Source organism: Streptopelia decaocto, assembly GCF_964273445.1.
Source record: "Streptopelia decaocto genome assembly, chromosome: 7".
NCBI lineage: Eukaryota > Metazoa > Chordata > Aves > Columbiformes > Columbidae > Streptopelia > Streptopelia decaocto.
In genome coordinates this window covers 39,434,889-39,453,091 of record NC_138661.1, presented here as the reverse complement: position 1 = coordinate 39,453,091, position 18,203 = coordinate 39,434,889, and the positions used below count along the sequence as shown (strand labels likewise).

At 37.8% G+C, this 18,203-nt stretch overlaps 1 protein-coding gene across 1 annotated transcript in view; it reads right to left on the bottom strand.

Annotated features, from left to right (window-relative positions):
• Window positions 1-2,476: 2,476 nt before the first annotated feature.
• The window catches only part of TTBK2 (tau tubulin kinase 2), a 105,366-nt gene continuing 89,639 nt past the window's right edge, over window positions 2,477-18,203 (bottom strand). Inside the window, exons 14-15 of the mRNA XM_082058875.1 lie at window positions 11,602-12,872; window positions 2,477-10,602 (exon numbers count right to left, since the gene is read on the bottom strand). Coding sequence (XP_081915001.1) covers window positions 10,134-10,602; window positions 11,602-12,872 — 1,740 coding nt within the window. The 3' untranslated portion in view covers window positions 2,477-10,133. The remainder of the gene's footprint in view (window positions 10,603-11,601; window positions 12,873-18,203) is intronic.

The window sequence follows — 18,203 nt, the reverse complement described above, 5'->3', positions numbered from 1 at the left end:
TCAGACAGAACAAATGCTCCTGCATAGTTTATGAAGGTTTCATTTTCACCTATCAGAGAGATTAATAAAATCTTCCATTCTCTTAACTACATATCCAAGGAAGAAGAAAGAGAAGGGAGAAACTATTGTCACTGGCACTGTACTTAAGATATGTTTAAGGCTGGTATGTTTAAGGCTTACATATTAGAGTTGCTCTACTTCACATAATTTAAAATTAGGAGAGGTGCTGTGTTCGTATGTCCAATGTCCATACTAGAGGGGAAACAAAACCCCTCTCACCTGCAATTTTATCCGATAACCCAAAAAGTCATGTGGGTCCTTTTCTTAAGCGTTTGTCTACAAGCATATTAAACATATTGTTCTACAGATAAATTTGACCTATAGCAATGACTAGCTGCATTTAGTTTTCTAGCCACTTTGCACAAGCTCTCCTGCCACAAAAATTTAAGCAAATACATGACATAGAGAATGGCAACCCAATTGTCCCTCTTCCAGCAACAAAAGAACATGTAATCATAGGGTAAGATATGGCATTTTTGCAGTCAGCTTTGACAGAGCACTATACCATATGAAAATGTACTTTCAAGTATTTTATTTTTACCCATGTACTGTCATGGTGTACTGATCAAAGACACATATGCCTCAAAAACCAACAATGGCTGCCTAATGAAACCTGACCACACAGCAGTCAAATTATTAGCTGGTGTTTCACTTCAGTATCATAGATGGAGTAAAATATGCAAATATCTCACAGAATTAATATATACACATGTACAGCACATTGTTAATTAGGATTAATGCATTGAAGAGGAGGAAGTTATTGTTTTCATGTTTAGCTTCACAAAAGGAGATGGTGTGGATGACAGGTACCACTATCATATTTATAAATCACTGGTCTTAAAAATGGGAAAAAACTAATCCTGAATGTGATTTTTGAGTCTATGTTGTTAAAAGCTTTCCATGCTAACCTGTTGGAAGCATTTGTATTTCTGATCTTTAGTGCAGGTGGGCTCAGGAGCAGTGTTTTGTGTAACTGAAGAAGATAACCTTCATTTGTATTTTGTTCTCATGGACAAAGAAGCCAATTAATGCTACCGTGACATTCCAGGTAGATGAGCAAAATGTTACCTAAAATTTACCTTGTCCTACTGGGCAGCAGTTTGAGCTTGCCCAGGTTGCAATGGCCAGTTCTGAACTGTCTGACATTTTTTCAATGTTTCACTTCTTTCTCCAACTGTTAATTCTTTAATTTCACTTACTACAGCATTTCTAGGGAGAGCTGGTTTGTGTGCACTACATAGCTGTCTCATGTTGGAGTACAAACTTAGATGAGAGGCATCTACGGTCCAAGTGCAGAGAAGCACAAAGACCCTGAGAGCTGAGTGGGTGGACTTGATCTCCTGTGGGAATGAAGATGACAAGCCAGGCAATGCTAAAAGACTCTTTGGTGGTCAGACAACTACCAGACCTCAACATTGATCTGCCACAGTGTCTTTGTTCCAATTTTGCTTCCTTCCCACAGTCTGCCACTTGTATCACTCACGTATACTGAAGCCAGATCAAACCCTTTCATCTATTTCCAGTATGATCCAAATTTACATAATACTTTAAACAAGGAAAAATACTGAACTACCTGTCTCCAGTACAGAGTGTGCAAATTTGTTATTTACATCTTCAAATTAATACAGCTGGGTTGTTATTTCTTATGCACCCTTTCTATGATCGAATTGTGGTTCTACTGGGAGCACCAAAAGCACACACCATCCAGCAGCATGCCATTGAATTCCTGGCTGCTCTTAGCAGAAGATGAAACATAATTTTCTTGGAATGTTACTGAGTAATTAATTCCCAATTTGTTTCCTGTCATCTGAAGCAATTGGAGCTGTCAATATAAATAGCAAGGGCTAACAACCTGGTCATGAAGTTTAATGAAAATACCACCAATGATTTGAACAGTGGTAGGACTGGCTTTTAATTTGCCTTACATACAAGGCATAATGGTGGCAATGCTGAGAAAGAGTCCAGGGGAATTTTCTCCAATTCTTTGGGACCTCCCTAAAAACCTTGTTGTGCTGCACAGAGAGCAGGCAGTATTTTCCAGAAGCATACAAGGACGTGCAGGCACATATACCACAAATACAGATCGTGATGATACCATAGTCTACTTCTACCTAGTTTCACTAGGAATGAAAGGATCTTGGAGGAAACAAGAGCAACTAGTAGTTCAACACTGCATTTTCACATAGCACAAACTGCTCAGATGCAGTAAGAGCTTCCATTTTTCTGCTACCTGTACAGAGGATGAGACAGGTCTCCTCAAGAGGTTGTAAGAGCTCAGTGACTGCATCCAGACAGCTGACCATCTCCAAATAGATCAATTATGGTGGTCTCTGGCTAAATAAGAAATTACAATTTTGAATGGGAAAAAAAAAAAGAAGGAAGGGAAGGAGGGAGAGAAAGAAGAAAAAAGAGAAAGGAGAGAAAAGAGAGGAGAGAAAAGAGAGGAGAGAAAAGAGAGGAGAGAAAAGAGAGGAGAGAGTTGGCTTTTCAGAACAAGGCTGGAGTCTACCATATTGTTACTAAAATTTATTTTATCTGGCTGTGGCAATCACTTATTATTTGGCTGAATATAGCCAGTATGGATGAAAGCAAGAGGAAACAAAAAGGGAGGTTTCTGAGGCAGCCAGCTGAATTTTTCTATTCTTACTAATATGCAACATATAAACCTACTAAATCAGTAAAACTTGCACTGATCCAATCATTCAGACTTGCAATATGACTCATGTTGCAGCAGTAGCAACAGACGCTTTTTGCTTTCTTGTAACTGGAGAAAAAAAAAAAATCACTGTCAAAGCACTTTCTCCACCTTCAAGTACAGGGCTACGATAGCCAAAAATATTGAAAAGAAAAACCCAAACAGCTGAAGCTTTAGAAATAATGAAATCATTATACAAACACAATCAAGAACTAAGTTTTGCATGCTGAATGAATATTTTATTTAGAACCAGTTTATAAAAATAAAATACAAAATAATTTGAAAACAAAACTTAAAACATTGTACAAAGCCTTGATATGGTACAAATGAGAAAATAAATAATTACAACTTTATGTACAAATGACCATTACAAGGGCATTAACTCTTTATGTTCTTGGGTGCCTGAGCAAACTTAAAAGGAAAAGAATGGCTTAGAAGATTTCCAAGCAGGGGAAGGGAACTGCAATTACTGAGCAAGAGAGTTTGAAGGGCTGAACATTCATTTTCCTCAATGGTAACAATCAATCTTGGAACTACTTTACACTTAATTTAATCATGCTGCAGGTTTTGAGCACTTAGTTTCTTATGGGGTGACAACATTGTGTTTTTAGTTAATAGACATTCTTCGTGGTATTGCACAGAGATTTTAGATTAGCAGCCATTGGCTGGCATCTTCAAAAAGTCCGTATTTGTCTGAAGGCATTGCTGGTGATTTCCTTAATTTATTAGTTTTGGTATCAATAGGAAAGCATTTGAGAATTGACATCTGTTAGCGCAAACACTGCATCTTGTCTCTGGGCTGACTCTATAGAAAGGAAGTTAGAAGTTGGGGAAGAATTTCAAGCCTTGCCTTCTGTCCAAGGAAAGCAAAGAGGATGCAGAGAAGGCTGCTGGGCAACCAATCCAGATCTCCAGTCAGAGGAAAAGGATGTGAAATAGCCAAGAAAATCCCACCTCACCTTGTGTCAAACCTTTATAACTTTGCCTGCCATGCAGCTGATAATGGGTTTAAAATGATCAGAAGCCAGGCAGATCAAACTAATGATACTCTATCTTTTGGAGCAAGATGGTCTGCTGTTATTATAGGTATTTTATATAAAAGTTAGGTCAAATATCAAGTGATCTCAAAAGGAAACAAACATCTGTAATTCAAATCAGTTCCAGCTGAATTCCCACAGACAGTTGTGGATGATCAGGACCTCATATGAGCAGCTCACAAGTGGTATTGTTTTAGAAGAAACCACTTTGTACTCTTGGCCAAGGCTGGCTCTCAGCAGTAATTCTTACAGTAAAGTAGAGATCAAAAGGCATGTCATAACAAAAAATAAGCATTTTCCAATTTAAAATATAGCAGCTGCAGATATGATATTTATAGAGTTTATATCTTCAGTCCCTAAACAAAAAAACCTCAACAAAACAAGACCCTGTGCTGATTTTAATGAGTTTCACCTACACAAGAACAACAAGAATTCCCAAGGATACAACCTCTTCATGTAGATGAAAAACAGAAGTAAACTACAGAACTGACATATGCTAACATTTGGGTTTGTCACCATTACTGTGAAGAGAGAATGTGTTACCAACAATTTAGAGTAAAATCAGCCTACATGTTCAAACCTGGGTGACTCAGGTAATTCCTAAGTTAACGCATTAGACTTCAAAATAATATACTCCTGTGCATTCTTCCCTAAAAAAAACCCCAAGCAAACAAACAAAAAACAAACAAAAAAACAAACCACAGGAGGAACAAAAGCCCCAAAGGTTAATATTTAAAAGTCTGATTATTAATATTTAAAAGTCTGATTATTTAAACCACAGGAAAATGAGTGTTAAAACTTTTCAGCCTTTGACAGTATCTTAAGATAATTCCAGACAATTTTTACACAATCCAGACTGACTTTTATATAATTTTTCTTTTACAAGTGTTATATGTAGGGAAAAGGAAGACTGACTTCAAGCAGACAGCTGAGGTATTCTTGTGTGAGGTGTGATTTATGCGACTTGCATGTATTAGCTAAGAAATATCTGACCTATGCCTATGTATTGCGTGTAGTCAAAACTCTGAACTTTGCTTCCTTTTACCAGCGTTACCAGTTACTGAGAATTGCAGGAAATGCAACCAATGACATCTGAGCCAAAAGCAAAACAACAAACAAAAGCCACCAGCTCACTGCCTACTGGATTGGCTAAAAGAACTAGAATAAAGATATGCACTGCTCCAGAGTTCCAGAAGTAAGAATGAGCATCTGAAGCTTTTACCAGTTGAAGAAAGGAATCATGGATAATCATCAAGACTTTTATGACAGTTCTCTGACCACTCCTTATCATGGAGAAGTATACAGGGAATGGGCCATAGGGAACCATGGGGTTAAGCTAAGACACCTCAGCAGCCCCTTGCTCGCTGGCATTGACACCAGGCACAGCTCTCCCCACCTCACAGCAGCAGTCCTGCATAAAAAAATTAAGATCAACATATTATAGGCCCACAATGAGAAACCTATTTGACTTTGAGCTCTCCTATTCCTTTTCAGAAGATTTCTCTCTCATTTAACATGTATATATAGATATTCATAAATTGGACGCATGTATCTCCAGTTTGTCATTAGACCCTTTTAAGAAATTGGAATAATCACTTTCTTCTTACCAGAATTTATGCCTCTTAGTGTTCCACAGAAATATCCAATTAATAATGGAAAAATTCTGTTTGCAGGAAAGAGTCTGTATTGTAAGTCTGGCTTTGTCTACAATCTCATCAAAGAGAAAAAGAAAACATTTTTTTTAGAAGCATTACAGTCAACCATTGCACAAATGTTACTGCAACAAGAAGGACTTAGAGGAGTGTTACCCAAGTAGGACTATAGGATCAGGCCTTGTAATATGGAAAAGACACAGAATCAGAATTAGGGCGTAGCAAAATTACAGTAGATGAAGAGATCGGAGCAAATCAAAGCAAGACAGGCCTCGGCTGTAAACAGGATGCAAGAGCTGAGACTATTCCTATCTGTGTATATATATATATACACACACATATGTATGTATATAAGTTTCTCTAGAATATACAGTATCTATATAAGTGTATATATAGATACACTTACATACAAATGCATATTTATATATATGACATCAAAATTGTGTATTTTCCCAGCTATAGTTAATACCATAATACTACAAATTGTACTTGACAGAGGTCTTGCAAATCTTTTTCAGATGAAAAATATTTCAAGCTATTTTTAAATATAAAGGACCAGATCCTCCCCTTCACATCAAGACTGTTTAGTGAGGTATGCGAGAAAGTTCCATCTCAAACACGCAGACTTCGAGCTAAGAGTATGTCCAGATTTCCCAGGACAGGATGTGGCTGGTGGCTACAGGGAATGCCCCGTGTCACTCCCCAGGGCTTTGCCTCCTGAATAATTGTATATAACTACCAGTTAAGACCTCATATTGCTCCTGCCTTTGAGCAGTGAAATTTCCTATGCTTACCAATCCTGCTCAAGTAGTAGAGAGTTGCCTAGCATCATGCAGCTTGCCAGTGCTCTACTGTATCACACCTTCTATTACTTTTAACAGGGTTTTACTTAAGTAGTAATTGGCATTTGTAATTAATAATGAGTTTTATTAATATTAATATGGATTTTTGAGGTTGCAACTTAGATTGATTATACCATGCACAAAAGTCGGTATGAAGTGTTCAGTCTTCTTAAGTTCTATTTTAGTTTAAAGGCTTCATATCTCAGTTTCTCTAAAAAATGCTCCAAAGTGCTGGCCACAACACAGCAAACACCACGAAGAGGAAATGCGTGCACAGCTTCTGTATCTGCTATGTGTTGGGGCTCCATTGCACTGCCCTCCAAAGAAATAGTGCCTTGAAGAGGACAAAGCAAAAGTCCTTGAATCATATTGTTTCCCAGCTAAAATCCCTGTGTAAGCTGCTGCGTGCTATGCAGAATAACTGTAAGTGTTTTGTAAAATGGAGAAAAATCTTCCCCGTCCCTGAAAATCTGTGGCAGGCAACTGTCCATAAACCACTCATTCACACTCTGCAGAAGGGCCGTACACATGGATATTGGTGTTTTTATGCAGAATCAGTTGCATATTCAAATACTGAAGCTTACAGAGTTCTTGATGATTATACAGTCCCTCTAGAAATATTAAGCTAATATTTGAGTATGAGTTGATCAGCTAACCATTACCTAACTACATTAACTGATTGCTACATTAGACTATAGTAAGCAAGTCTGTAAACTTTTAGAGGGAGTGTATAAAGCAACAAAAAAAACTCCAGAAGAGTGGGTAGTTCAAGATAAGTTATTCAAAATCACTCTTCCCTTCATATCTTCATTATTTTCTCACTAGATCCTGTTGAATCCACTGCAAAAAGCAACTGGGGATATACAGTACTTCTACCTTTTTCTGCACTGAAAGCCTCGGTCATCAATCACAATATCTCGTGCTCCATTTTGGCATAGTTTCCTATTTTTTCATTGGCAAGTAGTTCAAGTACAAATTAATTTCTACAGCATTGATTTATTTTACATAGTAATGTGCAACAGTGGACAAGACTGTACTTTGAAGACAGCATAAAGAAATCCCTAGGTGTTATATTCTTTCTCACCTGTAAAGCCATTACCTGTTTCTGGATCCTGATACAGTGGAGAGAAAATATAAACACCTCAACTTCAGCATTTCAGGCAAGGATGCATGAAGTTGGTACCTATTAAAACTGACCATGTTAATACAGGAATAAGCTTACAAGATCATAATAAATGCTTTTCAGAAATAAGGAAAAGGGGAGGGAAAATCATCATAGACTGCCACATGATCTTAACAAATAATTCCAGCAGTGCCCAGGACAAAAATATCACAATGGGCCCAAATTCTCTTCATGGTATACTGTAAGGAAACATGAGGAAAACAGGAAGGAAGAGATGGAATTAGTAGTTTTCACATTCATCTGTTAGGTATTCATTGACTGCCACTGCTCCTATATAATGAGTGTTCACAACAATCAAGAACTCACATTATGAAATAAAAATGAGTAACCACAAGCCCTATTTGTAGTCAAAAATAAAAATATCCTTGAGTCTCTGTTCTTGTTCCATATGCAAACGCACACACACAAAACTATAGAGAAAAAAAGCAAGCTGCAAGACAAAACATTGGCTGGTTGAGAAATCAGCAGTCCTTCAATCTTGTACCAAGGTATAAAGGCTATTAGAATTTGTGCATTCTGGAATTTTTTTGGGGGAAACAGAAGATGTAATGCCAAAAGCATTCAGGAACTAACAGAAAGGGAACTGTATTATTTCTAGTCCGTAAATTACAGATGAAAAATGACAAAGAATGAGTTTATATAAGCATATACATATATGTATATATAAATATTTATATTATATAATTTACCATGAGGACATGCAATTATTGGTATAGCACCTACTATACAATATAATACAAAGGAATAGGACTTTCCAATGGTACAGTTTCTTCAGAAAAAGCAGGTATACCCTACCTATTGCATTCATCTGTAGTGCTTGAAACCTAAATGAAATTAAGGCTCCACACTGTGCTACATTACATACGGGAAACAATATACATATTCATAATAAGAATTAAAAAAAAAAAAAAACAACACACAAACAAACAAAAAAAACCCAACAACAACAAAGAAAAAAAACATCAACATAGTCTGACAAAGCAAGTGAAATTCAGTGCAGCTCCAGGGCAGCTTTAATGCAGCATTAGAATGTGTTAGCTCAGAGACAAAATATTCCCTTTTTAATCCAAAGGTATTCATTTGGCAGAGGTTAAATAAAAAAGCACAGATGCTGGCTGGAGAGGCATATGACTACAGCAAGCAGATCAGTAACTGAAAGGTCTCCTACGCATCCAGTGTCCCCACGACAGGAATCATTAGGGAGAGCTGGCTGCATCTTTTCCAGGCTTGCACTCTTGTGTTACTCTTCTGACTCACTATTCTCTTCTGAATATAGCAAAAGGTGCTGTACTCTTACGTTCCCTACAGAGATCCTGTAGAGCACAAGATATTATTAAGCAACTACCAAACAAAGCTGGAGAAATTAGACACCATGGACTTTACTGACAGACAATGAAGCTTGGCTATCAAAAACACATTTAGGCAAAAGAATGGAAGAATCTAACATAAAAAATATTCAGGATTGCTTTCTGTATATTTTCCTTTGATGATTAATATTTTTACCCAGATTTTGTAAGAGTGCTAAATATATTTTTGTCATATATAACCTACCAGGTTCATGAAGTAGACAACCTCCTCATCTCTCTCCATCTTTCATAGTACCAAAACACAAATTGTGGTTGGTAATCATCTCTGCACAGTAAGATCAGTGGTTTAAGAGATCCAAAACTAATGGAAAAACAAAAGCCAGCAATAACAAGGGTTCTTTTTGTGGTTAAGTGAAAAAAGGTACTTCTCTTTTCTAACGTACATTACAATTTATCGTAAATCTGCAACATTCAGTGAAGTGCAGACATCTCCTCCTTCCTCTCATTTCCTGGACAGGAATGTTTTTCCAAATTCTAAAAAAAAGCAGTTTGAAGAACCCTTCTGTGATTCCCAAAGAAGTTTATGATAGAGAACTGAGAATTAGCTTATTGGATCCTAATTAGTACTAAATAAATTTCTAAAGAATATAGCTATAAAAACATCTTGGCAAATGTTAATTTTTATAATAAAACATCATCAGTTTCAAGAAGGGGCAAGGTATACGATACTTCCTTAGGTAAAAAAAAATCTGTGCCATGGTAGACAGAGGACAAGATGAGCAGTGAGTGACACAGAGAGGTGTGCAGCTCAAAATGGAAAGGACTTAAAAGGTAGAAATAACATTGTCTTCTAAATGGTGTGCTTTTTAAAAACTGCAAATACATGCTTAAGCAGTACTTGTCTCCCAAGTGGTGACATAATTTTGGGAATAACTGTTTCAGGTTTTCTTACATACTCCTTGAGTATGTAAGGCCTTAAATAATTAGGCCAACTCTTCTAGCTAGGTAAACTAAAACCATAGAAATAAATACCTTTTTAAAACACTCACCTTAGAGATATTTTTTACTCTAAATACATTGCACCTCTTTGACTACCTAGTCATTCTTATCTTGGGCTTTACCTCCCCTCTTGTGGATCTGCTTGCTGCCTGCTCTTAGACAATGCCTGGCCACTTATTTACACAGTATGCTTTTTCATTAATAGTTTACGATGCTTACTTCCTTTAAAAAGCGCAGATTCAACACCGTTTGTTTTTTTTTAATATACACTTTTGATTATTTTTTTAAATACACAGTACACAGACAACAACATGCATCAGATTTAGGAGGGGGCTTTATACCTGTCAAGGCCCAGTTCCTATCTGCTAAGCTTAGTGTTTGATTTGCTCTTTCCTGTGGGAGTCTTAGTGTTTGGGGAATGGTGGCAGGAACTGCCAGATCCTTTCAGACCATTCTTGCTTGGTTTGTTGCAGCAGTGCTCTTGTTGGCAGGATCTCCTAGAAGATGAGGAGCCTGAATGGCTAGGAGGTGATTTACTCCTCCCAAGATGTGGGGATGAACTCCTCTGATCATGATGAGGTCTCCCAGACCGGGATGGAGAAGAACTGGCAGTACGGGGTAAAGAAGAGCTCCTAGGGGAGGCACTGGGACTGCGTCGGGGGATGACAGGGCTTTTGGGTGGTGTTTTTGGACTATGTGGAGATCCTGGACTCTTACACTGGGTAGAACTCCTTGGTCTTTGAGATCCATTCTGTAGGATTTGAGCCAGACGAGAGATAAGATCTGAGTCCGAGCTGCTACTCCCTAGGACTCTGTATCTGCGTAACCTTAAGAAGAAATGAAGAAAGATTATTTCTGTTCACTGAAGTTCATAGAGAAACATAGTATCACTAGAAACTAGGGATGAGCTTACACTGCAGAACAGACATCTGGAGCTGAGCTTTCCTATAAGGTAGAGGTGTTTGGATCTACATCAGGGGTGTCAAACTCATTTTCCCCGGGGGCCACATCAGCCTCGCGGTTGCCTTCAAAGGGCCGAATGTAATTTTAGGACTGTATAAATGTAACTACTCCTACACTTTTAAAGTCCTAAAATTACATTCGGCCCTTTGAAGGCAACCGCGAGGCTGATGTGTCCCCCTGTGAAAATGAGTTTGACACCCCTGATCTAGCCTTTGGCTTCTGTTTTGTTCAAATCAACACAGTATCTATATTTGCATCAACTCACAGAAAGAGCCTAAGTGTTTACAGGACATCTGAAACTTTCTGGTGATGTTGGAAAAAACACACTCACGAGCAGTGCTTATTGCCTCTGTTTCAAAGGGGTACATCCATTCCCACACACCAATACACTGCTATACACAATTTTAAGAGATGAAAAGACACACCACAACTTCCTTCAGAGGACTCTGCACTACTGTACCAAAATTCTCCTTATCCTGGTAACGTAGGCACTGAAGAAATAGATTGTGGTTGTCTGTATACAGAACTGGCAAAGGGAGGCTTCTAGAATCCACTCTGCCCTCCTTCCATCAGTAGGTTTTACTTAGCCATGATCTGAGCATAGCTAACTGACTCATTACTGATGGCTGGAATCTCCAAACCTGAATTCTTAAAATGTCTAGAAAAAGAACAGTTTAATTTTCAAAGGGACTGGATATGACAGACCCTGTTGATTTCTCCGGGTTTGTGAATAATCAACAGTTCCAGAAAAGTGACTCCACTTCAAAACAAACCAGTGTAAAGATCACATACTGCAGAGTAACTGCAGTCAGGCTCAAATCTCTTTTCAACCTGAAAACCTATTTCTATTTTCTCTGCATTACCTAGCTTCTACCCCAGGTCTAGTAGGCGGTTTTCCTGGTGGTGGCCGAGGAAAGAATGGAGTTGAACTTGAACTAGTGACTTGATCAGCGGTTGCCCAGGACACTGGCCTTGGAATCTTGCTTTTTCTGGACTGAGGGCTGCTTGGAGATAAAGAGCTATCTTCTGTCTGCTTGCTGAAATGAGAGTCCAGTGTCAATCTAGAAAAAGAGGATAAGACATCATTCTCAGAAAACGGGACTGGAGCAGCAGCCATTTTTTCCTCCAGTGACTTATCAGAGGCACTTGAGAGGTCACCAAGGAAAGATTTGAGCTGTCTCTTTTCCATAAGCAGTCTGACCAAGTCTGTCTGATGGGCCTTTTTTAGAAGCAGCTTTTCCTTTGCTGAAACAGGAGAAGATGAGTCTGATGTGGAGTCTATCTCTTGTGCCAAAACTGGGATTCGACTCTGCCTAAATACAAAAGGAGATTTAACTAAGTCCTTCTTAGATCGATGAGAACTCTCATTTTCTGAAATGCAGTGGATTAACTCTCCATTTCTGGGAGCATTTTTCTCTTTTTTGTCCTCCTGGTGCAAAAAAGTAGTAAGGGCCACTTGGTGGCATTTCAAGTCTTGGATATGGACTTCTTCCTTATTAGAATGAAAACCATTTTCCTGAACTGGTGCTATCTTGCTTGCCTGTCTATTAACATGTGGGCTGGTAAGTCTTGAGAGAGAAAATTCTGATGCTTTAGGTGCTATGGACTTCAGAACCTCATCTTGATTTGGCTCCAAACAGAGGGGCCTTGGCTTTGATTCTTCAGCAGCTTCAGTATTTGTTAGAGGTTCTTCCTCTACAGATTTTGAGATTCCTGGCAAAGAATTTTGTTCTTTGCTTAACATTTCAACTGCGTCCTCAGAAACCACCAGAAGCCTTTCTTCCTCAGCTGCCTCTACAGGAATATTTTCAAATTCTTTCTCTTCCTGTATCCCACCATGTTGTTCAGGTAGGTCTTTCTGGCCACAGTCCAGGACACTTACAGATTCTTTGACAAGTCCTTCCCTGTCAAGCGCCTCCTGGCTGACATTAAGTACCAAATCTGGTCTGCTGACACTAGCTGGAAGTGCGTCTTCTGTCACAACCAAACCTGGCAAACTTTCCTTTGGACAGGAAAGTTCCACAGTGTGTTCCACAGACTGAGCATCCAGCTCTCTTTTCTCTAGTTGGTGGCCATAATGAAAGCTCTCTGAAGCAGACTGTGTAGATGCCACTGAAGGTCTGGGTATTGTTACCTGCATTAGAAAATTCAAGAAGGAAAACATGAGAAACTCAGAAATGTTATACAGATAACATTCTTTAAATAGTATTTTTGATTACATGTCTTCGAGATACATTATATAAGAATTCCTATGAATCACAATGTTCGAATAATAACTAATCTCGTAATTTACATCTAGTTAATAAAAAAGAAATATAATCCCAAGACAGAAATGTGTAACAGGTAAAAACAATCTCAACTGAAAACATTGCAGTTACCAAGTAATCCTCCCAGAAATGAGATCCAGCCTAACAAGTAGACTTTTTATTTATTTCACGTTAATTTGAATACCCTTAGATCAAGTTGTATATAAACATAAAATCCTTAACAAGTACACAACAATATTTTTAGACAAGTACAGAATACATTGAACACAGTGAGGTCCAGATTCAGGAACTGACTTAAATTTCAATTTAGGCAGAATTTAGATACTTTGTTAACAAAACAATTAATAAAAAACTTCATTTACCTAATTAAATAAATCCATACCCATAATACCTACATTTTTGTCCAGAAAAACTTTCCTGTGAACCTAAATTTTAGCTATTACCTTCCCTGTAGAATTTTATGCCTTGTTTTAACTAAGCAACCTGGTTAGGACATCTCCTTATCTAAGGTCATTAAGAGATTCACAAACTAAATATTCACACATCTAAATCCCCTAGTGGGTCCAATCCAATAGATATGCCTAAAGCACTCCTAAAACCTATATACAGTTTTGAGTCAGAGTCCCTTTGAAAAACGGTTGGTTATGATGAGTGCTGCCTCTAGCACAGAGCTTAATTGTTAAAGCACGTGGCCAGGAAATGGGAAACCAGTACTCATGTCCCTCCCCACCTGAGGAACATAAGCCCAATTCCCCCAATTCCCATCAAATTCAGACAAAACAAGAATGGAGTTGCTTCTCACCTCACCCTTTGATGTCAGGCCACTGCACAGATAGAAACACAGGAGTCGTGAGGTGAGAGGGTGAGAGAGCACACATGAAAGTGAGAGGAGTTTGATCTCCATCGCCAAGGGAGGAATGTACCCCATGTCAAGAGGAGTCCTAGATTCTGGTTTATATGTATTTGATTGAGTCTTTTGGTATGAACAGAAAAAAGTCAAGGGGCTACCTTTATGTCTTCCTCTACATGGACAAAGAGTTCAGCTCCTTTTTTCCTTATATTCTTTAGCCTCATGAATCTGACACTGTTTCAGTTTGCCATACTGAACAGAAAGTAGAAGACTGGAGTCTGGGTTTGGATATAAAGACCTTCTTCATGCACTGATGGTAGAAGAGGTAACTAGTGGTGGCCTATTTCCAGTGTTGCCAGGATTCTGCTATGTTGCAAGACAGTTTTCACTCAACCTGATTGCAGAAATCAGACATGTTGCTGAGCTTAATGGGCCTTTGCAAGAGCTAGCACATCAGTGCTACTGCGTGGTAGAAACTAAGCTCATCTGGACCCGTAACAATTTATACTGTGTAATCAAACATCACAAATACAGAACAACTCTTCAAAAGAAGAAGAAGGAACCATCAGTGAAGGAGATAAACTCAGATTTCACATAAGACTATAACAGCTTCATTTAAATTCTTTCTGATTTTTTTTTTTTTGCATTTTCTTCATAGTCCTGTATAACAAAATTTCCATCATTATGAGTGCACATTTACCTCCATGAAACACAAACATTCAACTGATATTACTCAACTGATACAAACATTCAACTGATATTATGAACAATCCACATGAAACACAAATCACAGGCATAAAGCTGAATTAAAGAGAGGACAACTGTTTATGGTAAAGAAATTTTTCTATACTATAAAATGTATTCTGAACCTCTCTAATTTACCTAATGCAGTTTTTGGACCTCAGCCTATAAATGTGGAAGCATATTTTTGAGAAATTTGGAGAAAAAATACGTTCTTAGTTTGATGAGTAGGATTAGCTATTTAGCTACAGAAAGTGGTATTTTTTCACCACAGGGGAGAGCAAAAGTGTAAGATAATTTAACTCTCGTTTTTCCAAGTAGACCTAAGCTGTTTGTAGCACCTTCCCCAAGTTGAGATTTATTGAAATAGGTAAAAAAAACCCCAACCAATGAACCAACAAACACAAAACACTGCAACCTGCAGCAAGAGACTACTTTTTGTCTCCCTGATAATTTTTTTTCAAGTTTGGGCCAGCACAGTCCCTTCATGTTTTATGAATTAAAATGGTGCATTGGGAAAAAAACAAGTTATTTCATTTCGGCAAAACAGTCCTCCTCATCTCCTCTTACTTTCAGTCTGGGTTCTTTCCTGTGAAAGAATCACTACTTCTCTTTTGAGTTAGAGAAGTCTTTGTTACTTAAAAGCCTTCTTGTGAGAGAAACCAAGCACATCAGTTCAGCTACAGAAAGAACAGAGGAAGTAGAATTTTTTTAAAGAGCACCTTGCCATTATTATGTCAATTAGTGCCTAAATATTGAGTATCAAACAATAATAGTTTAGCAAAAACTCTGTACAGAATGGAGAAGGGATACCATGGGAGGAAAAAAAAAAAAAAAAAAAAAAAGGTCTAGGAAATAGGGCAGCTATTCCATAGGTTTCCATACATCCCTAGGAATTGATCTGAGGTAACACATCTCCAGGTATCATACACTGAAGGATTTGCTTTCATATGACAGAGGAACATATTTTAACCTGTCACCAAAAAAAACCCATCGTATCTCTTAGAAATTCTCAACTACATGATGGATGAAAGTGGGTTCAGGAAATTTTAATGCAATATTATCCTTAGAATAGCAGGTTCAGATTTTTGAGGCATCACTTGGGCATTTGCTGTTCCCTCTGCTCTGTCTCCAGCCTGTTTCAATGCCTTGTTCTCCAGGGCTGCACACATCAACTCCAAACTAAAGAAATCGGGTAAAATATTTCCTTTTCTAAGTTTCTCAGTTGATGCGTTAGTCTGGTTGCCAGTTCAAATAACCCAGGAATCAAAAAACCAGAATTGTCTTCCACAAATCTGAAGAAGGATGCCTTCCCTTAGAACAGAACAGTTCTCGTGTCCTCCTAATTTTCAGAGGTAAGACAACCTTAGTTATTTGCTTGTAGGAGGATATTTATCTTCTTGGTACATTTCAAGAAGGGTTGCAATTGCATTTAAGTTCTCCTTTGCTCAAATATGTTTACATGGAAACTCTATTTTCCTTGTGACTTCTCTCTCATATGTCAATTCTTTGTTAGGTGAAACCAGCTCTGATCTGAAATTTATTTACATTTTTCAACAGACTTCATATCCTTTGCCACATTTGGAGAGAGCATTTCCTCGTCTTTCAGGCCTATGTTGCCCAACCCAGATTTAACCCTCACACCTAAGAAACAGAAGAGTAAGCTTGTTGAACAACCTACAACAGAACAGGCAGGAGCAATTTTTGAAAGAAAAACATTGAACAAGTGGAAGAAAGAAAAGGATACTGGATAACTGTGTATCATCAAAGACTCGGTACTACTGAGCAGTTAACAGTTTCAGAAATGGGTTTTTGAACACATACATCACTTTCTTGATCTGTGTTCACTAACACAAACAAAAGTTTATTTTCTCAGATGGTCAAGAAACCTCTTATTACTCTTCTTAAAGCACAAGAATGAAATTATATCCCCACTGAGCTTGACATTTCACCTATATATGCAAGAAATTTCAATTAGCAATCATGCAGAAGTGGCATTCATTCAAGGGTTGCTACAACTTCAAGTGCAGTTTTAAGAGGGAAACAAAAGAGCAAGGCCAATTTTAAAAAGTCTGGCAATGTATATGAGAAAACAAAACTTGTATGGAACCAAACCCTGCTAAATCATAGAATGGTTTGGGTTGGAAGGGACCTTAAGGCTCATCTAGTTCCAGCCCCACTTCCATGGGCAGCAATAAAAGTGCTTTCATGTGGAAGAACTTGGATGTAATAGTCAATTCCTGAAGAAATGGAAGAAGCTTGTAGACAATCCTCATAAGCCTCCATGTAAGATTTCTTCGGGTAAAGCATCAGCTTCTCTACAAGGCTGGGCTCTACAGATAACTTCATGATTCACACTATGCAGGATTCTAAATAAAAAAGACTAGAGAAAGTTTTGTATCCCTTAAGCCAATTTAAATAAATAAATAAATACATAAAATATAATCCTGTAGCCTTAATTATCCCATAAACAGTCTCCTTGCTCTCTTACTGGGGAAACCTTGCAAGACTGTAATCAAGGAGTCTGAGGAGGCCTGATCCTGAGACATGCAAAACACATCAGTTATCATTTAGTCTAATTCAGGGAGACAGAAATCTCAAGGTTGTTCAATGCATATCTAGTTGTAAAACGAATAATACATGGCCTAATACGTAAAATTAAGAAAGCCTGTCGTAGTCATAAATAATCTTCATATTTTCTTTTCTTCTGCCACAAATTAAAACCTTATCCTATGAGACTTCTATGGCTAATCATGTCAATTTTGTAAAACACTGAACCTGAGGAACAAAGATTACAATGTGATCTGAGTAATTAATCTAAGAAAAATATGGGGAATAGAATTTTAAATGCTGCCTCTCAGCTCACTATGATAATCAGTTTATAACACTATCTACTTGATCATGTCAATTCCCATACAGAAGCTATGTGATACAACAGATTACTGAAAATGGCTGAGACAATATGTGGAACAATTAATTCAAGGTTCTGCTTTCACTCCAAATACTTGAATGAAATTATTACCACCATTGTCTTGAATCCTTTGGCCTTCCCTAAATAATTTCTTAATTCCTTTCTGATTTTTCAAATTAGCAGTTGACCAAGATGAGAAATTAGACTGTATTTTCTTCAAGAAACTTTACAAGATGGTGAATGGGATGTTAAGAAGGAAAAAGAACAAAACAACAACAACAACAACAACATTTCTTGGACTGGACATCCTTTATGACATCTGACAAACTCTCCTCCCTTTGACAGTCTGCAATAGCAAGTGATATGCTTGGATGAAATCCTCTGGGAACATACACAGCAAATTGCAGATGAGTGAAATATTGAGTTTTGGTGCAAAACTGCGAAGTCTGAAAGACCTAAAGGTGTGAATGTGGACTACTGTACAATACCAGCAGGTAAATATTTGACCTCTCAGCAGTAGCTTCTTCCCTCTACTCATACTGACTTACTTTTGCAAGTGTGTAAAGTGCTGTTAGAACTTCAGGCTTCTTAGAAACACAGTGTACAGATCTGTTGTTCAGCTAATCCTGTCATTATTTGTAACTTCTCACATTAATAATCCATTACCATCTTACTTGGCATTCTGAAGACACGTGA